The 24,926-nt window shown below is 42.0% G+C and overlaps 1 protein-coding gene across 2 annotated transcripts in view; it reads left to right on the top strand.

The window, feature by feature from the left end:
- The window catches only part of FER1L6 (fer-1 like family member 6), a 101,233-nt gene that overhangs the window by 15,323 nt on the left and 60,984 nt on the right, over positions 1–24,926 (top strand). For both annotated transcript variants that reach the window (XM_075743379.1, XM_075743380.1), the window contains exons 2-10: positions 9,806–9,888; positions 13,012–13,138; positions 13,744–13,798; positions 13,894–14,025; positions 14,755–14,817; positions 19,198–19,276; positions 20,785–20,941; positions 22,003–22,189; positions 23,800–23,992. In XM_075743379.1, coding sequence (XP_075599494.1) covers positions 9,806–9,888; positions 13,012–13,138; positions 13,744–13,798; positions 13,894–14,025; positions 14,755–14,817; positions 19,198–19,276; positions 20,785–20,941; positions 22,003–22,189; positions 23,800–23,992 — 1,076 coding nt within the window. The remainder of the gene's footprint in view (positions 1–9,805; positions 9,889–13,011; positions 13,139–13,743; positions 13,799–13,893; positions 14,026–14,754; positions 14,818–19,197; positions 19,277–20,784; positions 20,942–22,002; positions 22,190–23,799; positions 23,993–24,926) is intronic.

Here is a 24,926-nt window from a genome sequence, read left to right as displayed (position 1 = left end):
CTCAGGCCCACAGGTATGTCTGACACCCTTAGGGGACTCTTCCAGGGCTTGAGTTAAATTCAGCTAATTATATTTAAACACTTCTTCCTGAAGGAAAAGAAAAGAAACACATCCTTTAATGCCTATTTAATTGCTCCTGGCAGAAGTGATTATTATTGCTTGTATTTATCTATTCCATACTGTCTCGTGCTTTCTTTAATCGCTTCTACCCGCACAAAGTCAAGATAAGACTTTCTGAGACCAGCAGGTGATGGCTCAAGCTCCCTGTGGAGGGAGGAAAGGACTCTAAGAGGTGCAGGAACAGGACAAATGAGCACCCTGTATGTAATAACTCCATTCTTTATTTTGTGAGCATATATTCGTATGTAGCTTTTGTGTGTTGATATAAGAAAAATTGTGGAATATGACCCTTACTTTGCACCTGTTCAGGATGTGGCTTCTTTGCTGCCATGAATCATGATGTGTAAGGATGGTAAATGTGCCAATAAAAAGTCATTGCTTTTCTGTAGAAGGGACAGGATTTGAAAGAACCAAGTCCGCATGTGCATGGGTAAATGGGCAGTGTTTGCAGAGGTCCTGGGCTGTTGCACTGCTGGCTCTGAAGCCTTCTCAGAGCTTTGGAGTTTAAGATTATTTGCACAGAACTATGCACAATTCAAAAGTGCAAATTGCAGGTTATTCAGAGTGTGTTTGATCTTCTTCTAGATCAATTTTTAGTTATTCTGCATATAACAGTGTCTAGGGAAATAATATTTAATTAGAATGCTAAAAACATGGAAGCAACTGGATCAAATTGTAAGGTCTCCTTCACCCCAGTTTCTTCCTCCCAAGAGGGTCCAAGGGCGGATACTTGGGAAAAGAGTCTGTGAAACAAGTATGAGTACGTGATCCTGCCCTTAGCAGTTTCATGCAGCTAGGAAGTTTATGAGCTGGATGGATATCGGACCTCCTGTCAACAAACTCCACAAATTTACCTGAAATCCCTTAGAATTCTTTAGTCTCAACAACCTTCCTTGCAATGTGTCTTATGATTTATGTGTCTCACTGAAGAACATTTCTGCTCATTTGTTTTAAACTTGTTGCCTGATAAAGTCATTGAGAGCACTCCCGTTTTGTGGTCTGGGGACTGAAACTGAGAAACTCCCTCTCTATTCATCTTTCTATGTCACTCATTATTTTATAGCTCACTTCCAAACACTACTTCAGCTGCAGTTAGACAATACAGTAAATCCAGGTACTTCTCAAGAACAAGGCGCTCACATGAGGCCATGCTAATTGGGGATGAACTCACTTTCCTGTTCAAGTGTGTTCCAAGAACGGATTAGTTTTTTCACCATCAGGCTTTATTCCGGCTTAGGAATAATTCTGGCAAAAGCTTGTGTTGTTTGCTTTGATCATTCTGACAGATATGTGATAATGAACCCATACCTGATTCAAATCCAGCATGACTGTCAGGTGACCCAGCCATGCACCGATCTGGTACTTAGGATCTAGGAACCACCAGAACATGAGAATACCCTGTGAGGTCAGGTCCGGTATCTGTCTGGCACGGTGCTCTGTCTCCAGCAGTGGCAAAAGGAGGTGATATTCAGGGAGAGCACGTGAGCCTGGCCACTTTCTGCAGTCCATTCACCCCAGCATCCAGAACATTTTTATCATGAGTATTAATGGATACATCCCTGTCTGGTCCTTTTAGTATTTTTAGACCTATTTCATCAAGTGCATCCTCATTCTAGTGTTGTGGGGTTTGCTAGGCAACAAGAAGCTCTGCTTTCACCTCATTCACCAGCTTAAATTTCTAAACTGTGATACTATTCCCATTTAGTCATCCTTTCTCCAAATGAAGAGTCCAAGATGTTTCAGACTCCCATCAGGTGGCTTCTCCCACTCTTTTCTGTGCCTTCTCTAACCTCTTTTTCTTGAGATTTGGAGTCCAGAGCTGCACACCTGGTTGACATCCAGAGATGTCAACCTGAATTAATCTGTGGTTCACCAATGCTTTAGAGGTAAAATAACACTCACTGGCTTCTTCCCAATATCCCTCTTGATGATACCCAGCACTGTATTGGCTTTTTTAAGTGATGCTGCACACTGAGCTGATGACTTCAGAGACCACTAGCGATGACTCCAGGACCATCTCCTTGAGTTTGATTGCCAGCTCAGTCCTTCTCACGCATGCTTGATTATTTTTACCTCACTGCATCACCTTAAAAACACAGGCTATCAGGCTATCATCTCTTCTCCAGGCTGAATAGACTCTGCCAGGAGCCATTACCCTCCTCTGATCACACTTACCAGTGTTTTCCGCACATTGCTGAGTTTTGAGTTCTTTTCAAGAGGAGGCAATTGGAGCAACAAGCAGTAGCCAAAATGCAGTAATTTAGTGGCATATGATGTTCCCTATCATATTTTTGTCTCATTTCTTACACTTCCTAATGGCTGGTTTCAGTTCTTGACTGCTGCAGTGCAATAAACTGAAGTTTTACAAGGAATTATCCACAAAGACAGCAGAATTTCCTGAGTTGTAGTAGCTAATTTAGAGCCTATTACTGAACGTACAGCGTTAGTATATAACTAGCTTTCACCACTGTATTGTCACCTTGCAATTTTGTTTTCCTATTGCTGATGAGATATTAATAGTGGAGACAAAACATTAAATGTCAGAGTGTCACACAAATGTGAAGAACTTCAAGCTTAAGAACTGATACCTCTGTGTGTGCCACAGCTGATTTTTAAACAGCAGCTTGTTGTACAGGATTGTGTATTCGCCTTCTGGAGGAGCTGAAATTTTTCCATTGCAAATCCTTGGACCTGTCAAAACAGAGGAACCAAGTGGGAAATCAGGAAAAATGGAAACAAGTTAAGACAGCTAGTGAGAGCTCTGGCCAGTGAAAGAACGACAGCAGAAATAATGGATTTTGGGGTAGAGGGAGTGTCATTACTGAATCATGGTAAAGTATCTGACAATATACTGTATGAAGCAACTCTGCACCGGCAAAGGAAATAAATCAAATGAACAAATGGGAAAAATCTTCCCTGAGCTTCTGTAATCATGAGAAAAGAAAGCATGAAATGAATACATCATTAACCATTCATTAAAGTGTTTCTTGCTTCCTATATGACTAAGTATATAGAAGCTATTTTATTCAGCCCTCTTTGACAATTAAATGTAATGCAATAAATTTCTTCCCTGGGACTTCATTTATTATCACAAATGAGATACTAGCTTAATAAAAATGTTTCTGAATTAACCAGTTATGCTCACATTATAGTTTTAGATGGATTAGGCTTTTTATTCTGAATCCCCCATCTTTGTATTGTAACTATGCTTTATTCTTTGAAATGAGTGGTTTAAATTACGAGATAATTTACATTTCCTTTCAATTGCCTTGACTGGTACATATTGTGGAAGTGATAAAATGAGCAAAGAGTCTTATGGTTTTGCATTTAAAAAGGAAAGAAAACATTTTTATAACATACAGAATTAGGTTCTTTTTGTTTGTGTTTATTTGATTAAAATTAGAACTAATAATGTGGAGATAATTATTCACCTAGTGCAATACTGTTTGATCTAGTGCAAAACTCTTTGGAAAATTGTTTTGTTGAAAGAGGCAGAATTTTCAGGAGCTGCAAAAAAATATAAACCACTTTACAAAATGCAAATAACAAAATGCAAAGATACAGATCCACCTAACGAATTTTACATTCATGTGTGAGAAGGCTGAAGGCTGTTCTTCCTCTTCTTTCAGTTTCTAACACTTTTTCAGTCAAGGCAGTCACTGTACCCATAGCTTTACAGTCCTTAGGCACTGGAGCTGGCTCAGATCTGAGCTGCACAAACCTTTGATCATCCCTGAACTAAATAATTTTGATGGTTCCAAAAAATTTGCTGAGACTGCTGCTTCCAGGGAGGAAGGAACCGGGGGGGGGGCAGGGAGAAGAAGTGGGGCAGCTGCTCCAATAAGGATTTCCTGCTGCCAGGAGCACACTGGCAGCTCACTCTGTCTTTTTGAGGACTTCTGGATGGTCTCGGGAGAGGTCAGGTTGACCTTTAAAAGTCCCTTCCAACCCAAACTATTCTGATTCTAAACCAGGATTTGTTTCTGTGCCTGCCCTCTGTGTTTCCAAGGATCCCTAAATCTCACTCCCTTGTTTTGTTCCTCGGTGCCCACCAGGACCACGCCTCAGACACCAGCACTAGGGAAGGGAAGCCCAAGGCTCGTGGCTACAAAAATGGACCTTGACAAGCATCTCAGTCTAATGCAGGTTAATCCTAAGACTGGGTTTTGCTTGAACAAGAGGTAAAAAGCTGCACGGAGAGGGGGTCTTGTGAAAGGGTGCAGAAGGTCCCTCCTCAAGCTACACATCTGCGTGTTTAGATGGCTCTGGTTGTTCTTCTGACTTTATAACCAATGGAGAAGTGATTTCAGCCATCCTACAGTAAATGTCTACAGTGAGTCAGGTAACCTGCTCCCTGGCAGTGTCCATTTGTCTCTGGGTGATGTGTGACCATTCCCACTGCAAGAAGCTATTCTCCTCATACACCAACTCTCTGAGCACATGGACTTCTGGAAGGATTTTTCTGGAAGAAGAAACTAAGTTTAAACAATCTGGAAAAACTCCAAGGAGATTCTGTATTTAGTAAGGTCACTTGTGTTCTCTTGCTGACAACTCTGAAGTGCTTTTTTTGCCAGTTTTCCTTTAAATTAGACTGCAAATTGCAATTATCAGATACCTGAGAGAACACTATGCAGTACAAGAAGTGATCATGAAGTCTCTGTGATGATGGTATAGCTTAAATGAAAAAGAAAGGGCATGAAAGGATTTTTTAGAAAGTTAACAAGCTAGAAAGCTGGAACCTGCCATGAATAAATCTTGATGATAGGAGAATACAGTGTGTGAGTGTTTTTCAAAGAGTATGAAGATTAATTCAGAGACCGGGTGGACCTGTGGCACTGATAACGGGAAATGAACCCTTTTATTTACAGATTTCTGGTGCAAATTCAACATGGTCTGAGAATAGTCAAATGGTGTGGTATAGTTGCTATCCCACTCTTAATTACTATTCATATCAGGGAAACCTCAACAAATCACAGTCATAAACTAGGGCCCACGTCACTGTACACGTGCAGAAGAGAAATAGTTGTCCTTACTCCAGATTTTTTTACAATCCCCATGTGGAAGGAGCTGGGATACTCAGTCCTCTTTGAACTAAGTGAAGTTCTTGATTAGCTGAGATGGCTGATTTTTAATTGCTTCTAATCATGGCACTTACAATGGGAAATGTGATAGCCTGCAGGAACTCTTTCTTCCAGCTTCTCTTTGGACATGGATTTGTTTTATTGTATCTTAAATTAGCTTGTTGGATCCGGGAAGGAACAAAATCCTTACCTGTATTTGTGTATCATGTAGCATGTGGGGACAAAATCTCACCGAAGTTTGTCAGTACTACCACAGTACTAACAACCTCCAACCTCACCACGGGTCCAAGACAGATGAAAGACTTTTTGTGCACCCCAAGTCTCTCCTGCTTTCCCAGGTTATTGCAGTGACATGTTTGTGCCTTGCTGACAGCCAGGAGGGCCTGTGGGGAACGTGGGAGACACTTCTTCATGACATCTTTGAGGTCTGCCTAGAGGTGGCACAGAGTTTTATGCCTGGCTTAGGGATAACAGATGGGTGTGAATAACTTTGGGGACATTATCAAATCTGGTGAAACTACACGGAAGCCTGAAACTTTCCCTTCTTGGCAACATTTTCTTGTGAAAATTTTCACAATCTCAGGGAGAAGAAAAGGAATAATTTTGAAGTTTTTAGCAGTTGATTGAATTTATGTCACAGCTGCAGTGAAAAGAAACATTCCTTGTGGAGATTTGAAGAAAGATTACTTTTTTTCCTTTCCAAGAGAACAAACTTTCTATCACAAAAAGAGTATCCACAGAACATTTTTCAGAAGCCTAAATGATTTTATTAAGCATCGTGGATGTTACCCATGTGCACAATATTTGGAGCACGTACACTGTCACTGGATGACAAGCAGTTTACATATCAAAGTGATGGATCCTCTCTGTTGTGAGGGATTGATACCTTCAGTTCCCTGAAAACTTCATTTACTTGCCTTAGACCTTTACAGAGAAGATTCTCTCTGGCAAATCCCGTAATGAACGCTACCCTGACATCTTGGCAAACAGCCCTGTGCTCTTCTTTCCCTTAGCTGAGCCTTGCAAATGGCTTGTGCTTCTGCCTCTCCAGTGCTTTTGAGGGACATTTCTCTGCGTGGCCACTACTGTCCATGGCCGAGGTAACCGGGAGGCCAGGCGTGCAGGAGAGCTCAGGTGCACCCTGATGCCTCTCTCTGCACGAACTCCAGCAGACTAAAAAACTGAGATTGAAATCTGGTTTGCTTCAAAGATAAATTTTGCTGTTGGCACCTGTGGAGTTATCTCAAGCTTGGCTGTTTCTCTGTTACTCTGTAGCACCTTCTGCAGTGCTGCCTTTAAAGGCTTTTGGTGTTGTGTAAAAATAAAAATCATGGAAGATGTCCCCGTTTCCACATCAGGTTTTATTAATGGCCATTGCCTCCAGTTGCTCTTTGAATCCTGATTTGCTTGAGCCATTTTTTGTCTTGGTACTATACTTCTGGTCATACTTGGCCAGGTTTTGGAATTCTTTGGCACACAGAAGTTGTGCATTTTCTGTGATAGTGCCCAGCATTGCTGGCATTCCTCTTGGGCCTGGCCAGTAAACTTAATTTGCTTGCTCTGAATACAACTTTTAAAAGTTATCAGCTTCCCTTTACAGTTTGCAGTAACTTTTCCTCCATGCACCCTGAGTTTGCAAGTGATATCAGATGTTTGAGCATTGATTGCTATCAGGTTTGCTCAGCTCGTAGGTGCCTGCTTGTTTGGGCTACTTGGGCTGTGTGCTTCCCCAGGTAAGTTTTTATTCCTACAGCAATTTAGGCAAACAAGTCATCTCATGATAGGGGAAAAAATGTGCTGATTGTTTGTCACTGCATGTTTGTGGCCAACAAAAAAAAATGAAAAATGTTGCCATTATACTAAGTTCTTTGTGTTTCCACTCTCACCACTTGGTTGGTTTGTCAGTAGAGTTACTAGCACAAAATTCTTGAGCAGCATGGGTTGTTTCTCCCTCTGAAATATGCAGCATTTTTGTTTCCTTGGAAAAACTGTAGTATGAAATCTTGCCACAGAGAGTTCCTCTTGAACCAATGTGACCTATAATTGGGAAAACAGTACAGAGCAGTACGCTAATAAAAATGAAGTTCCAGGTGGCTTGAAATCCACCACTACTTACAAATTTGAGTGGGATTTAGTGAATGTTTCAGGTCTCAAAATGAGGTGTAAAGAAATATATTTTCAAAATATAAAAGCATATAATTTCAACATTTCAAAATGAAATGTTTCAGATATGCTGAAATGTTTTTCCTGACATTTCAAATTGAAAAGGGCCAAATTCCCTGCAAACAGAACCACGTATTTCAGTATGACATGATATGAAATTGGAACTATGTTGATTTCAGCATGCAGGTAAGATCTGCAACAAGAACATTTACATTTTCACCATCAAATAAAGCCAAGTGAATTGTTTGCAATGACTTTGGGTTTCTGAGTATTAGTCAGATTGGTCTGGTTAATTAAAAAATATATGTCCATAGGCTTTTATTTAATGAAAATAGCCTCTCAAAACTGGTTTGGTTCTACTGATTTCTTTTCCCATTTTTTCTTTTTTGTTTTAGTTCAGGCATTCAAAGCCAAGAGTTCATTATCGCCTACCCCTATTCCAAGCACTGTCCACTTTATCATTAAGGAAGAACTTCTATGTATATTTCCTACATTATTGTTACTGTTTTGCCAGACCTTTATTGGCAGTAGAAAAGACATGTGCAGACTCTAAGGGTCATTATTAAGCACTGGTTCAAGCCTCCAGAAACCTGGAAAAATTAAACTGTATGCTCCAGTGCTCAGAGATTTGATTTCCACTCCCCAAACCCCTCTTGAATGATGAATCATGTGGCTTAAAAGCACATAGTTTGTAAAAGGAAGAAAAATAAGAAAATCATCAAGATAAACAAAACCCAGCCAGTCCTCTTCCAAAGCTTAATGCAATTGCAGGACAGAGAGGTGCTTCCCTCTGCTTCTCCAAAATCTTGGGTTGAAAGGGGCTCTCTGGGCACAGCTTTAGCACAGAAAATGGTGTTTTTCTTCCACATTGCTCAGAATGGATGCTGTGCTGATCCCTGCTCGGGGTCAAGGGGGAGAAGTCCCATCTTCTTCCCACAGCTTTCCTTCTTTGCGGTATCAGCTCCTGCCTCAGCTCTAGGGTATGAAGTTGGAGCAGTAGATCAGGTGTGAATTGGAGACTGTTAAAGTTATTACCCTTGTAGTCATACTTTGTCCTGTGCTTGTAAAATGCCAGAACAGTATCAGTGCCCTATTCCAGGACCGGTGCTCCTGGACCCTGACAAAGGGCAAACAAAGACTTTAGTGGGATGAGGCTGGCTGGCAAGAAGGAGGAGGGACTGGTGGCCCTTCTCTTGTCTGCTTTGTGCTGGGATATGGGAGGAAAAAGCAGACCCTTTTTTGAGGGGAAAAATACTGTATGACATTTGTAGAGATATTTCCTTTAACCCCCTCCTTAAAACTAACTCTACAAAATGCAGCTGGTCTTTCTCTCTACTCTCTCTACTTGCCGAAGAGTGGAAGGACAAATGGAAGGATAAAATACAAAAATGCAAAACAGCACAAACCTCTGAGCAACAAACCTGGGCTTGTGCGGTCGCTGGGAGAGGTGCTTTATCTCAGCTCGGCAGCTGCACTGCCTGCTGCCCTGGGGCCGTGGGGACTTTTGCCATCAGTTTCCTGAGAAGCAAGACTGCACCTGGGTCCTTGCTGAATGTCTTGTCATGTTTTATCTGTGATGGCAACCAGCCCTGGGCCATGCTGCCCTGCCTGCCTCTCACCCCACAAACCCACCTTGTTCCTGGATGACTATGGTAGGCTCCTGGCAAGGAGTTGTGGCTAAAGCTGATTGAATGCAAGGGATAAGGAAGCCCTAACAAGGCTATAGAGCCATTTTAGCCAGGCATGATCTGAGAAATTACGTCATGAAGCTTTAACTGGGTTAGTTTTAAGCTGGATCAATTCCCTAATCCAGTACAGGAAGAAGTGGGAGGCAAAAAAGCCCCCTGGAGTGGCAGCTGGGCTGAAACCTCTCTGAAACACATCTTGAGAAGAAACCCTTGTCCAGTCCTGTTCATGGCTTTGCTGTTGGAAGGGAGTGAGAACTAACTAAATAAATAGCAAAAGCTGTGGTGGTGTATGTGCCACCTGTACCGTGGGCATCCTCACCAAGAAAGTTTACACAAATGCTTTTATATTTATCTTAATTCACTGGAAAACTGCTTTTGACCTGGAACCTATACTTTATGAGAAGATTGTATCTCCCATATTGTCACCAGCACAAGAATTACATGTGGGGGAAATCAGTAGAATTGGAAACTTATCTTGGATTTCCTTTCTTTGTCTCTTCTTCTGAAAAGATGTTTTGGCTCTTCTCTCAGTACGTTTGCCTGTACATGACCAAATTTTAAAAATAAACAAAATTAGATGAAGCATAAAACCAGATCTTTCTCTTGTTTGCTTTCAATAAAAGGAAAATCAGAATATAATGATCTCGTCTGGAAATCAAAACTCCTTCTCAGCAGCTCCTTGAGTTAAATTTGAGTCCAGCTGAGAAAACATCTTGAATCTATTGCACTGATAGCTTTTCTTTACTTTTTCAGAAAGGGGTTGTTTGCTGGCGTGAAGCTGAAGAAGAAGAAAAAAGGCGAGAAAGGGTTGACTATTGCAAACAAAGATGCACTGGGTAAGGCCTCATAAATCAATATTGCAACTGGGAAGAGCAGGTCAGGGATTATGTTACATCTAATTTCATGTGAACTCATTTGAATTGTGTCTTAGGGCTTAGTATCGATAAAACGGGCAGTAAAGTTCTTATCGCTCCCAAGTAAACAGAGAGCTAATTCTTTTTGCTTTAACTGTTTTGTTAAGTCCACTTTCAGATTCTGTGAGTTCAGAATGATGTATCTGGTAAAGTAAAACAAGAATGTCAGCCTGACTCTTACCATAGAGACATGACACATTTTTGAAAGTTTTTTTCCTACTCTAGAGATTGATAATTCGTTACAGGTGTGTAATTCCTCCAGAGGATCTGCTTCTAGAAACTGTAAGAACACAACCTGAGTAGACTTTGATGGCTGGATGGGCTGGCTTGGTAAAGTTGGAAGCTTTACTTAGTAGCAATTTGCCTCTTAAATGTATGGCAGTTTTTAAATTTTATTTTATTTTTTATATTTAATAATTATTTTTTTTTAACAGATGTGGGTAAATCCATAAGACATGCAGAATCTCCTATTTCTTTTCCTTAACACACCATTGGTTTCCAAGCTAAGGAGACATTCCCCTGCACATCCTACCACGGTCATTTTCCTCCTGTCACCACAGTCCTCCCATTTACCTTCAGCAGAACCTGTAGTTCACCACAACAAAGTCTTCACCCGTAGTTTTATTTTGAAGTCTCATGCCTCAAATTTAATGGAATTTTTAAAATGTGGACTACTACGTGTTTAGTGCAGCCCTTGAATTACAGTGTTGTAATAAACCATCCATATGTGTCTTGACTCACTCTTGGGCAGAAACAGGAATACATATTTTGTGCTATAAGCATTATTTAGCTAAAAGGCACTACATTTAAAAAGACTCTCCTCTGATCCTTACAGCAAGGGATTGGGGCTTTTGGAGCAGAGAAAACTAAAGACCATTAAACTTCTTACTAATTACAGATATGTTACAGTTTATTTATCTTATGCTCCATAAAATATACCATGCTCTACAAGATATACCATACAGTAATTTGATTCAGTCTTTCATGTGAGCATTCAAATCTCTGTTTATTTCAAAGGATTGTGTTTGAATCATTGGATAGATTTGGGTCCTTATGCTGCATCTTCATCTATTTCATTAGTGTCTTTGTTGCTGAAGATTCTGAACTAGCAAAGATGATAGAGCAATCACTGGTTCTCTCGTCTTGATTGGGGTTTGGGCTTCAGAAATCTATTGGGGAAGTATGCAGTGAGGAAACATGGTCACTGACGGAACCATTTGCATTTTCTGTCACTGGATCCATACAGGGAAATAATTCCTGCTGGTTGGTTATGCACAACATACATATGGTTATTGAGGGGAAAAAAGATATTAAAAAGTCAGGAAAATGGAGCTGTAAATGGAAAGAAGCATTGCAAAGAGTTTACATCTCAATAGAAACAACATGGAACTCACAAAAAGTGGTCCAGGCAGGGCGTCATGCTGTCAGATGCCTGTCCCCCAACCAGGGGGAAGTTTTATCTTCTCTAGCCTCAGAGCAAACATTACTGAGTCCTACAAGCCCATAATCAAACAGCATGCTCCAGAGTAAACAGGATATGGAGGGTAGTCATGGGAACTGGGTGCTACAGATGCAAAACTATGGACAGATGCCTTTACCTCAAGGGCTGAAAATCAGGCTATGTCTACACAGATACAGAGGCAAGTTCACCCTCCCTGTTTTGTGGGGAGATTGGACAAGAGCGAGAGGGGCAGTTGGAGAGCATATATGTTATATGAGATTTCTAATGGAGTAACCTTCACTGAGCGTATGTTATATGAGAATGCTAGTAGAGGAACCCTCATGGAGCTGGCTCGTGCCTGGCTGCCTTGCAACACAGGCAAAAGTTGTGTCTGTCTATACCTGTCTGGTGGTTTGCCATGGAGTGGGGGCTTGTGGAAGCCAGCTGAAAAAGGAACATTCAGACCTGATGAGAGCTATCCAAGTGAGTTTTACTATACAATGGATGGTCCTTTGCTACCATCACCAGTTTCTAAACACCCCTGAAGTGACCATACCTTTGCAAAGAGACAAGGAAGCACTATTACAACCCTTTGTCTAATTTTGTAGTGGGAGCATAGTACCATAGAGTACTTGAAGAAAATGCACTTAGATGTGTTTCCTTTTATTTGATGCAGGGGTGTCTCCATAAGGTCACCTAAGCCCCTGGCAATTGCTGGGCAAGTCATGTTTACTGATGTAGGTACCACTTGACAGCTTCTAGACCAGAAATAACTCACGTCCAGAGTCGCTGAACATTTCTTGCTTATAAATGTAATTATTGGAATGATCTACAGCCACTTAAATTTTAAACTTTCACCTAAACCACACGGCTCCCTTCCCAAGGCAAGTATTCAACACAGACGTGCTCAGCAAGCAGCAGAGATGCTGGTAGGACTTCTGTCAGACCAGGAGGACAAAGCAGAGCAGTGGGAAGGGCTTATCTGGCCAAATGTAGATGTCTGCATCTGAGATAGTTGCTGAGATTCTCTTAATGATCAGGAAGAAAAATAAGCACTTCTGGAAGCAATTTGTCTCAGAGTATAACTTTCTACAAGACATCCCATGGATCATGCTATTCAGCTCTCTTTTTCTGTCCTTGATCTTCCAGTTCATCTGCAAAGAGGAAAGGTGAGAAATTATTTCTAAGCTAGGGGCCACTTTGGTGGCTTGGAAGTGTGTCAGACTGTTGCGACAATCCATGAATGGCAGACTCACTGCGGCAAAGTAAAACATGCAAAACCCAGCAATAATCTTTCCCGCTGTCTTTCTACAAATGGCAGATGAGGTAGTCAGATGCAACTAGTGTGAATGTGCCTGTTGTGGGTGCACATGGGGTGAAGAGAGCAGCTATGGTCACAATTTATATGGTATATGATTTTGCACAGGAGAGGAGCTGCTGCTGTAATCAATGCTGCTCAATACAAACCACTATCTCTAATTATGATACCCAAGTAAATAAAACACTCTCTTCACGCTGATGAAACCACTGCTCTGCTCCAAGTTAGCTTTTTGCTAATAGAAATCAGAGGTGGGTTTTACTTTCTTGATTTTTTTCTTCATCAGGTGATCATGATGAAAATGCAAATCTTCACCGCGACACTCTTGGAAGACAAGAAGAGACAGAGGAAAACCTAATGAACAGCAATGCACTGCCCGGTATTTTTGGATCCTTAAGCCCAAAGAGGAAAAGGTGCTCATTGGCGTACCTTACCTAACATCCCCCCAAACACCTTTTCCATCCTTCCCAGGAATGGTATGCCCTAGGACAATACACCTGTTGATAGAAAATCCATTTGCTCGCAGCAGCGATTCCTTCACTGCTCCTCTCCCACATGACAGAGTGGGATGTACTTGTAGGCAAAATATTATCAGCTCGAGATAGATTGTCATCAGGTGCTGTCCAGTGCAGGGAGAGATTGAAATGGATGCTGAGAGTGCCTCAGCTATGCTAATGAACTCTACTAATGAAAATGAGCCAAAGAGGATAACAATCTCTGTAGCCAGATAGAGCCAAGAGCTTGTGTAGTTGTTTTTTTCGTACGGGGAGGAATGGAGTCAGGTTTGATGGGATCAACAAGTGATGGCAGGTAGCTGCACTGGTCTGTGTGGATGCAAAACATTTCCCTATGAGAAAGACAGAGATAGTCTCCGCTGATGAAATCAAGCCTAACAGTTCACAACAAAGCTACCTGCCATAAACAATGCTTGCTTAGTGACAAGAAGTCTTTCCAACATGTGTCCAAATACCAGCTCTTGCCTAGAGATGCCTAATGACCGGCTTTGTCATTTAAACAGGGCAAAGCTGGTGACCAGAATTCATGAAGAGGAGATGAAATCCCAGAACTACCAGGTGAGCAGGGGGTGATGGTACTCATGTGCCTGTGAAATCCCCAAGCAGTCTGGACCTGAGCCCAGGAGTGTGCATGGTGTCCTTGTGCCCCACAGATCGCCATCACCATCATCGAGGCCAGGCAACTGGTTGGTGAGAACATTGACCCTGTGGTGATCATCGAGATTGGTGATGAGAAGAAGCAAACGACAGTAAAGGAAGGCACAAACGCCCCTTTCTACAATGAGGTAGGTGCTTTCTCTTGAAGAAGGCACTTTCTTCAATGGTTCTGGGTGGCCTCCACTACTTGGTAGCTCAAAAGGGGATGAACTAAGTTTGTAGCACCTGCATGTCTGAGCAGGGAGGTCTGTCCAGGACCTGTTTGAGTTTCAAGCTTGGCCAAGCACCAGCAATAACTCACTTGGGTTTAGCTCTATTTGTTTTTTCTCTTCTCAAGCTCTGTCCATCCTGTTCCCCACCCCCTTCACTACATCCTGCCCTACTACCACTGCTTCTGCATTTTTTCAAATGATCCATGTGAGAGCTTTGTCTATACTGCTGCGCCCCCCCGCCTTTTCTACCATTTCACTGTTTCAGCTTTTCCTTGACATGTGTTTGTCCCAGCTGATGACAAATCAGACGAAAACAACTCCCAAAACTGAACAGTCCTTTGGGTTTCCCTCGTGCCTCCTGTCCGTTCTGACGATGCCCTCTGATGAGGAGTGAGGGCCATGGGCATTTGCAAAGGGCAGTGCTGTGCAGCCATGCAAGTAGGAGAGTAGAAAACAAGTCTGGGCCATGGTAGACATGAGCCAGGGAGCAAGGAAAGGGTCTTGCTGTGCCTACCACCACCTCCCCAGCACCCCCAGTGTTTCACCAGGGCTCTGTGTGGTAACCCAAAAAGCTAAATCATGCTGCTGACAGCGCTGGCTACCAGCACAAGGACGATTTTGATCTGCTATTCCCTCTTCCTGCAGTACTTCATGTTTGATTTCGTTGGACCACAGGTGTTCCTGTTCGACAAAATAATCAACATCTCTGTAAGTATCTCGGAAAGCGTAGCACAGTAAGTAAAGGTCATTGTTGTTCGTTTCACTTGAGCTCTAAATGTTTTTTCTTAATGTAATTTAAAAGAGAAATAATTTTAGGTACCAAGAGTGCTATAAAGTCAGCATGAAGTATAGGAAATAAGAAGGATCAGGGAAAGGAAAAGGAGGAAAGGGCAGCTGGCAATGGTTTGAAGGAATGTAACCCTAAAGGAAGATTAAGTGTGCATTTTCAGGGATGCTCATTGCTGGCTTGGCAATCTGCAAGGTAGAGTGAGAAAATTTAGCTTAGTTAACTCTTGTCAGCATTATCTTCATGCCTCTAATTTTCAAGCTGCCACTTGTTTCATATGACTGAGTTGAAACTTATGGCTTATCTGACATCCTCACATAAAACTGTTTCTAATTAAACTATGCAGGTACCTTATCCTCAGCAGCGGCTCTTGGGCTGTCACGGAGTGGCAGTGGCTGATTGCTATTAACAGGGCACTGGGCTCCAAGTGTTCAGTGCTGCGCCCGCTGCAAGTAAAGTCCCAGCAAAGCTATGTGACGTCTCAGAACAACCCTGATGTAAGACACACATGCGCTTTGACTTGGGACACTAGATAATGATTTGCAGTTTGGAAGACTGTCTATGGAGCTATGCTAATTCTCTTACCTGAGGATCCGGAGGTTCATCACCACATTTAGCAAAGCTGCTGAGGAATTAAGGAAGATCTCATGTGAGTCTGGACAGTGCTGTATTTGTATTACTTAGAAATATCACAACCTGTGCCCTTCATGAGCTGGGGTTTTTTTTGTGTTTCTACTGCCAAAAGTCCCACCACTTGGCCAGAGAAATTAGCAGTGAGTTGTTGCCCCAGAAAAGGTTCTTTTCCCCTGAAGTGCTTTGTGCATTTCAAAAAAGTACACCAGGAAAGGGCCTGTGCTGGTTGTGCTTGACAGAAAGTGGTCAGGAGCTATAGGAAACATCTGTGCAAAACCTCTTAGAGATGTTCACTGTGTACCTGCTTTGCTGAGCTGCTAGTAAAGTGACTTTTCTCAGCTACAGAAATAAAAAGTGTTCATTTACACATGGACAGCTGGACAACTAGGTTTTCCATGATGGTAGTAAATTGACAGTCTGAATCCTAAGCTCCAGTTCAAATCTGCTATATCACATGCCCAGCTCAGATATATGAAATCCATGCCTACATAAGGTAGGCAGATCTGACCTCCATTTATCCCTGAGGATAGAGTTTACTACAGGCTGTCAATGGCCCATCTTTTGCATGGGAGTACATATCGTCTCACTGTTATGACTTATATCACAGTGTATAGCCCCTATATGTGCTTTCTGACATGGTTAGTATCAGCACAGTACCGAGGCATCAAGTCTTGTGAGATACCTCTGCTTGGGGATGTATAGTTATTTCTCTCCAAGATATGGCCAGTCTTTCCAATCTCACATTCTTTTGATGATAAGGATTTCATACATCCAGTGGTGGAGGAGAGAATGACAGCTTTCTGAGTGTGTTGGGGATGTGGGGAAACGTGTCACCATTATCTGCATAGTTTCATCGGGCTCAGCAAACTTATTTGATTTATAGCTGGTGAAGGTGCAACACTAAGAATGTAAATGTCTTCTAGATAAATATGACTTTAAAAAAAGCCCCCAAAAAACAAACCAACAAACTAAACCAGCACAATGCTCATGTATGCTACTGAAAACAGAGATTCATTACCTTGCAGCATAGTTTTGGAGGATGCAATATATCAAGGGAATAGAAACAGAGGAAATATGTGTGCAGGGAGTGAAGGAAACCCTAGGGGGTGGAAAGTTTCACAACACTTGCTTAGCATGAATCTCACTTAAGGAGAAACAAAGATTGGCAGCCTCCATTACCAGCAATCATTCATGCACTGAATTTGCTTAATCTGTGAAAATGAAGTCATCTGCATATGGAAACTCAAGGAAAATAAAAAAGTTTAGTGCCGTTCTCCATCAGTTCAGCAGTTAGTCTACCTGTATTCAAACCCTGCATTTGAGGGGAAAATGAGATTTTCAGTTTCTCAGCATCTGCTAATTAATAGATTTTTTCTTCATTAATTCCAGTGCATTCCAGCAACCTCGTAGTAATGCCAGAGTAAAACTGAGATGCCCCTTTCATGCTAAACCTGTTATCTCTAGCACTGAAATACTCCCCAGTTTAATACTGTGCGTGCTTGTCCTCATTCAGAAAATCTGAAGAAAATCCTTCAGTCATCTATAGTCAATCAAGTGTGAAAAGACACAAACCTTTAATTAGATATGATGTAAATGTGATGCTTCTTCTCAGAGAAGGCAAGAGGTGTTTGGTATAATCTTCCTGCTCACCTTTGTTACATTAGAAAAAATATGCTTGAAAAAAAGTACCAGGAAAGATGCAGAGTGTTTAATAGAAGCAGTGAGTTATTTCCTCAGCAGCTAAAAGCAACGTGCGCTACAGGGAGTGGAAACCCCCATCATTTCAGTGGCAACAGGGGACATTTACCTGAGGGCACCACATTTCACACAGCAAACCTCAAAGACAGAGAAGTGAGGTTTACACTTTTAACACTCTCTGAACATACTGTCATGCCCTGGAGAGAAAATGCAAAGAACAATGAGACAATACCACCTTGGACTCACCGCGTAATACCACATATCCTCCTAGCTCTTCAAGAAACTCGTTTGTTTGTTTGTTTGTTTGTTTTGGCTACAGAAAGGCTACAGCCTTCTTCCCCCTTTAATCCATCCCATGTTGGATCCGTTGATTTGGGCAAGCTCCTATTTCCATGTAGTTCCTCCAAAGCTGTACTTTTGCCTGGCTTCAGGATGAAACCCACCAGTTTTCATGGCTTCTTTCCCACTCCTGTGTGCCCCAGTACAACCACATAGGAGGGATAGTCCAGTGCTATGATGGGACCTGGCAACATCAGGGACTGAGAAAAAGCAGCACCAGTGCATGAAGCATTGGCTTCACACTGGCTCCTCTCCCACATGAAGGTTGCTTAATTTTTAAGCTTTGATAGTAGAGTAAAATAAAACTGCTCCTTTGTCCACTCTTGAATTTTCAGCCCTAGAAACTACTTCCATGTTGAAGTGAGGAATTACCAACGGCAACTGAGTGTGATCCCTAAATCACAGGGCCACAGTGGCCCCAGGCCTTTAACAGCAAATGACATTATGTCGCAACTAGAAACCTCCTGAATTTTCTGGTAGATCTTGATGAAGGTGTCAGTGATTTTTACTCTGGAATGCATGTCTCCTGATCTTGAAGAAAAAGGCACAAAATGAAATCACATGACAAATCCAGTGCAAAATCACACAAGTCTTGTATCCCTGTCTAGGATGTATAGATAATAATGTATTCCAGGTTCCTAAAATGCTCTCAGAGGCTGGGTTCTTTAGCTTCAACATTTAGATTTAGCTTCCATGGACTCAAATCCCACAGGCTTAGTTTCTCTTTGCAGTTTGGCCAAGGTGTTCCAGATAATTCAGCCTGCTTTTAGAAGATTTTCCACAATCAAAGAATAGGTTCCAACCTTTTAAGCTATTCCAAAACCAGGTGAGATAAATTTTTTTGAGAAATACAGTTCTAGAGCCAATCTTCCCTTAGAAGATGTTGCTAGCCTCTGCCTTGTCTGTAAAGTGAAGCACATGCATGCATTTGAAAACCAGACACAGAAGTACATAGATCTGGGAATAATTACAAGGGAAAATTATTAATTAAATTTTAATTCAATTAAATTAAATTCTTGGCTGGAAGGATAAGGAGACAGACTCGCTGGGGCCTGCTTGCCATCTCATTTACATCTATATCACTTCTCTGATTTCATTAATATTGTGGGGGGTAAATCAGAATTGAGTCTCTTGGTTTATGCGCGCATTGCAATGTTGCAAAGAAACAATTTAATTCTTTGTCCTCTGGGTGTACTCAGTTCTTATGGCAATTCAGCTAGTGCACAGAAAGTTATATGATTTCTGCAGCCTAGTGTGAAACCAGTTATGCCCCATGTGTTTATATTCATTATGATTTATTTAAAACTGCCAGGATAAGTAATATAACTGCATCGCCTCTGAAGACACATACATCTGATTCCCGTTCTGTATAATCCTGGGACCTGGGATGAACCTGTGTGATTCCACTTGGATGCAACTATATTGGTTTCTAAATTGGCACAATATTGGGTAAAGAACAGATTTCAAATGCTTGCTGTATCTGCTGTGGCTATGTACACCCAGGTTTGGGTGGTGCTGCACATCGCTGCTTATTACCTCTGAACCAAATGTGATCTTTGTTTGGGCTGCTCTTTCTTATGCTGACGGGGAAGAGAGATAACGACATTCTTTAACCAGCCTTTTTCTGACAGGTTATGCACAATAAACTCATTGGGAGTGTGCTGATAGGATCCTTTAAAGTAGATCTGGGGACAGTGTATGGTCAGCCAGGTAAGTGGTGCATTTTCTGCCCTTTTTGTCTGTTAAATGAGATGTGAAGCAGGGAGGGAGCGGAGAGGGGGTTGTGCTCCTTTTCCACTTAGATGCTTGTGGTTTATGCCAAGGGATAAAGTTAACAAGGTTTTTGGAAGGTTTCTTTTCCTATTTGGATACCAGACCAGCAGCCAAATTTTTGGAAAAAAGCTCAACACTGAAAACACCTTGACAATCAGCCCATTGGTGGGAAGTGTGTATCAAAGGCAGGTTTTTTGTGGGGAGTCAGAGTGGGCAGCTGAATGCTCTACAAAACCCAACTCCATTCATTTGTTACAGAGCATCCAAAGCTCTGCTTTGTGTGTTGGGGTAGAAGAGGTGGAGGGAGGGAGAGCGGGATGGAACGTGGAAGGAATGGTGAGTAGAGCACAAGACAAGAGGAGGAGCAGACCGTAGTGGGAGAGGGAAGGAGACAACAAAAAGTGACCATAGGTCCACTTGACCAGCCATCTTCAGAGATGTCCAGTGCTTTCTGAAATTTGAAGATAAGAAAAGATCACCTACCCCTTTTTTGGCCTGTTTTTACAACCATCCACAAAACACGTATCTTTCTCTCTTCCATAATTACTCAAGGACCTGGTCTCTTTTTAGTCTTTGGGAATGAACGTATTTAAGGCCACTTGCTATAGATGTCACCCAGTTTTGGCAAAAGCGTAGAGTCATTCAGGCCACCTTCTCTTCAGGGCTCCTGCAAGAGTCAGTAGAGAAAAATGGCCTGACTGAAGTGAGAGGTCTATGTATGTACTCAGACAGTGTTAGTCTGAGTTCTGTCCTGTATTTCTTGCTCACATTTTTACAGGAGGGTGGTGTTTGAGGGTTGATCTTGTGCTCATATCCCTGGTACACTCTGGTCTCTCCATCCCACTCCTTTACACACCCAAGGTGATGGCCAAGGACTTAATGTAAGGTTTTAGGACCCTGCTCAAGGGGGGTTGCTGAAGCAGGGCTGCGGCAAGGGCTGTTGTGGGTAAATTGTCTTGTGCACTTTCCCACTGGAAAGATGGAACTGAACCTTCTTTTGGCTGCTGCTTCTTCCTCTGATGACTGTCCACCCTCCTTCCTCCCTTTCTCAGCTGGCTGCCAGTGTTATGACTGGCCGCAGCTCCCAGCAAGGGTTTTGCTGCTGGAGAGTTCTGAGATCTTCAGACAGTTCTCATCAAGAAGTTGATGTTTCCTCATAAAGCCTCAGTCTTAATTCAGCTTCCGCTGGTCTTTAGTCACTGATCTCAGTAACCATTGATGAAAATGACCTTGTTCCTGACAGGCTCTAGATCAATCCTTTGTTTGCCTTTTTGATCACACAACATTTTGGGCCCTCTAGAGGTGCCTGGTGAAAAAGTGTACTTCAGCATGATCCTCCTGAAAGCACAAATGCTGTTTACAATGCCCTTTCTGGGAGTGGAGAGGAGAAATATTTGCAATTTTTGCATCCTCTGTTTGGGTGTTTAAGTTTGTCCGTCTTACAGGTCATCAGTTTTGTGACAAGTGGGCGCTTCTCACAGACCCTGCTGACATTAGGACGGGACCCAAGGGATACCTGAAGTGTGACATCAGTGTGACTGGGAAAGGTGATGCAATACAAGCTACGCAGAAAACAGCTGATACTGAGGAGCAGATTGAAAAGTACTGCAATAGGTTTTTTTTACTGCTTTCTTCTTTACTAAGTACCTCAAGAGTCCTCTGCCCTCCTTTCAGTCCTTTCCTTGCTAACTCAGGGTTAATAGCAGGATAGCATTGTACGCTCAGCTGTTTTGATGTGCTCAAAGAGAGTTTTTACAATCCTCTCAACTAAATTGAAGTGCATGTTAGGGTCACTCCTCTGCAGCTGATAGAGTTGACCATGCCCTGTGGCTAAGTGCCAGATTATCCCTGACAGGAGATTCATTGATCTGAAATGAGTTAAATATTTCTGAAAAGCAGTGAAGTAAGAAGAAAAAATATCAGGAAAAGCTATTCCTTCTCTTTCCGATGTGTGTGCATGGATATTTTCTATATCCTTAGATAAACTCAGGTGCATTAGCATTCTCCTTGTAAAATACAGAAGTTCAAGGTGGTCAAGTATGCTGTCAGTATACTTTAAATTTTACAGGAGCAATGTTTCTGGTCAGTGCTGACATACTGGACCAAGTCCAGGGAGAGTCACCAAGATGATGGAGGGCTGGAGCACATGGTCTACGGGGAAATGGGGGTGCATGAATTGGTTTCTTGAGCCTTGAGAAGGTTAAGAGGTATCCTATGTGAAGAGAGCAGAGCCAGATTCTTTTCAGAGGAGTACAGTAGAAGGATGAGAGGCTTTGAACTCAGGTTAGAACAAGGGAATTTCAGAAGAGATACAGGATTTTTTTTTTATTTTTTTTTCACTATGAAGGTGGTCAAATATAACAGGGGCCCAGAAAGAGTGGGGAATCTCCATCCTTGGAGATATTAAGAATTTACTGGACAAGGTCCTGAAATACGTGATATAACTGGACCTGGTTCTATGTTACATAGTCAAGTTTGCTAAGAAATACTGTACCATTTTCTCATGGTAACCAGAAAATGTTTTTGTTTAGAAGCAAATTCATACACCTTTTTGTGTCTTTTCAGAATGCAAGCTAACTTGATATGACAATTTTGTTAGAAAAAATGTTACTTCATTGTTTGAGTTTTCAATTTTAAGGAAATGGCTTCTTTTTTTCTTTCAGGAACCTCTTGATCCCCAAAGGCTTTCCATCTGAAAGACCATGGGCCAGATTTTATGTGAGAATTTACAAAGCAGAAGGACTTCCGAAGATGAACTCTACCATCATGGCCAATGTCACCAAAGCATTCATAGGCGACAGTAAGGACCTTGTGGATCCCTATGTGGTGGTCATGTTTGCAGGTCAAATGGTAATTGGGATCCTCTTGATCACAAATGTAGGCCTTCTTTCCTATTAGCTGTGCTACAGGCAGGTGATTATGCTGATGTCCATTAACTTATAGTTACATAAATTAAGTAAAACATATATTTCTGTCATCAGAAAGAAAATTTTCAGTTCTTAAATTATGCAGGAACAAAGTGATGGAAACACTTAATGCCAGCAGATCTAATATCAGCCTCACAGCAGTAGGTTCGAGTCAGGCAGCAGGAGGGGAAAGAATTCTGTAGATCTGTTACTAAAACTTCAGGTAACAAGACAGTGAATTACCCAGTGTGGTATTAGGTAAGTGTTATGTTCTGGTCTCTCTAGAGTGAAAAAAGGAAGCAGGGCTGAAATCAGTAAAGATGGTTTAATCTGGATTTTAGGGCTGTGAATTGACTTCTGAATTACTCTGCTGTAATTCAGGACCCTTGCAGCTTTTCTGTGGGTAGCAGAAGAGGAAGCCTTTGAGTAGACTCTGTCTCAGTGTTGCCTGGCTTCATTGCTCCCAGAGCTCCTTCAACATCAAACAAGGTGCTATAGAAAGCTGCTGAGAGGGGCCTTTTTGACTTTGGTGGAAGAGGAGTGCAGAGGAGGTCCAGGGTCCTGGTTTCTCTGGGGTACACTCGTGAAACACCATGTCAGGGAGCTTGTCTTGATTATTGGTGTAAAAAAGGAAAGAACCAAACTGGAAACAATTTTAAGTCAGCAATGCTTTCTGTGTGCAAGGAAGCCTTAGGGAGAACTCCAGTTAGTCCTTTACAGATGTTTCAGGCAGGAAAATGAGGCCCTTGGTGCTTATTTAATATTTTGTTGTGAATTCATATGGCAAAGTATTACATCTCAAACTAGTATGGGTTCAAACGGTCAGATGCATGCAGGTACTTCAGGTTTAATAGATGGCTGAAGAAGACATAAGAATGGGTCACTGATGTGAGGTTACATGCTAGTGTGTAAAATATGGGTTTAGAGGTGTCGTTGGTGGGTTTCCTGACTCGATTCTCCCCACCAAATGAGAAAGTAGAAAGCCTGCCATAGCATGTGGCTGCATGGACTGTGATACGGTCCTGCTGTCTCCTTCAAGCTAGGAAGAATAGCTCCAGTCTCTACATCCCTAACACCCAGAACATGAGCCACAGTAATCATATTTTATGCTAGATAAATTGCCTCATTTAAGGTAATTCCATTGGTACATACAACCTGGCAGCTGTAATGAATTTCATCTTTTATGAGACAAACTGCGCTGCATTACTACTACTCAGGTATTTCAAAAGCCATTTGAAGATGTACAGTTTGTAGCAGAAATGTAAAAGTCTGGCTTCACAGATATGTTTTGTGCATAAGGGCCCTGAAGAATTAGATCTTATTCCAGGCTGTAATGTGTGCAGGTGAGAATTCTTTAGCCATAATGTGGTCTTTTATTAGATATGGAAGGGAAAATAAACAAGCTAATAGAAAAGCCAAAGTACTTTCAAGATAGGATATTTGTGCTTTAAAAGTGACCAGAGAGATGTTGCTAAATGCAATTTGCACTATACTCATCACCATTCTCTAGAGCCTGACCCCTCTGGGGTTAAATTTGCTGGACTTTCATTTCAGGGTCGGACAACAGTGCAAAAGAACTGTGCAGATCCAATATGGCATGAACAGATTGTCTTCAAGGAAATGTTCCCTCCACTCTGTCGGAGAGTCAAAATCCAGGTCTGGGATGAAGGCAGCATGAATGATGTGGCCTTAGCCACCCACTTCATTGACTTGAAGAAAATATCAAATGAACAAGACGGTGACAAAGGTAAAGGGGAAAATGTCTGTTCCAGAATATGCCCTTAAGGTAAAATCTACTTGCTTGGGATCTGGGCACTGGCTAATCCCATTTTAGGAATGCCCAGAGCTCAAGTGAACATCCATAGTTTTTGTTGTTTCTGAGAGACTTTCTCTTGCTTACTTTGAAGTTATATTATGCTGTGCTTGGTGCATTGTGGTCTGCCACTGCCTTTCTTGTTACAGAGCTGCTACATAACTTGGTACCTTCTTTGTGACTGTGGCAATAGTCTGCTCTAGTCCATTAGGGATGACTGATGTAAATTCATAGTTCACAGAATCACAGAACAGTAGGGGTTGGAAGGGACCTCCGAAGATCATCTAGTCCAACCCCCCTGCTAAAGCAGGATCACCTGGAGCAGGTTGCACAGTTCATGTGAGTTTCTGTTGGGCAATGAAAGCACAAAGTGCAAATGATGGGCAGAGAAGGTTTGTGGTTTTGATCTACCCAGTAAGAGCAAAGTGTTAGTTCAGCTGGGTGTTATCACAGCTCAAGGAGGTACATGGACTAGTGTGTTTGTCCTCATGTGTGTGAGGTAAAGCTCACTATCTGGAGTCTTTTCACTGATGTTTGAGTCTAAATGTATAGCCTTATTTTTGTTGTGTGATCTACATGTGGAACATGGTCAGTTATCACAGCTCAGCAAAAGCATAGTAACTCCTTAAACCTGGCAATTCAAATGTGTGCCTGAGTGCTTCATCAGAAAATAAACAATAAATTATATAAACTGAGTAGTGACATGGGCTTGGGAACAGTTTGGACAAGGTGAGAAAACCTCTGTTCCTCCCCCACTATGTCCCAACCCGCAGTCTATGGGAGCAAGCTCTTTTTTTCAAGAGGTGCAAAAGGCCTCATGCCCCAGCACATGTGGTATGAATGCCTTCTGAGAAAGAGCTCCATATCA

This window comes from Balearica regulorum, chromosome 2, assembly GCF_011004875.1.
Source record: "Balearica regulorum gibbericeps isolate bBalReg1 chromosome 2, bBalReg1.pri, whole genome shotgun sequence".
In the NCBI taxonomy this organism is placed as follows: domain Eukaryota; kingdom Metazoa; phylum Chordata; class Aves; order Gruiformes; family Gruidae; genus Balearica; species Balearica regulorum.
This window is presented reverse-complemented; position numbering and strand designations above follow the sequence as displayed.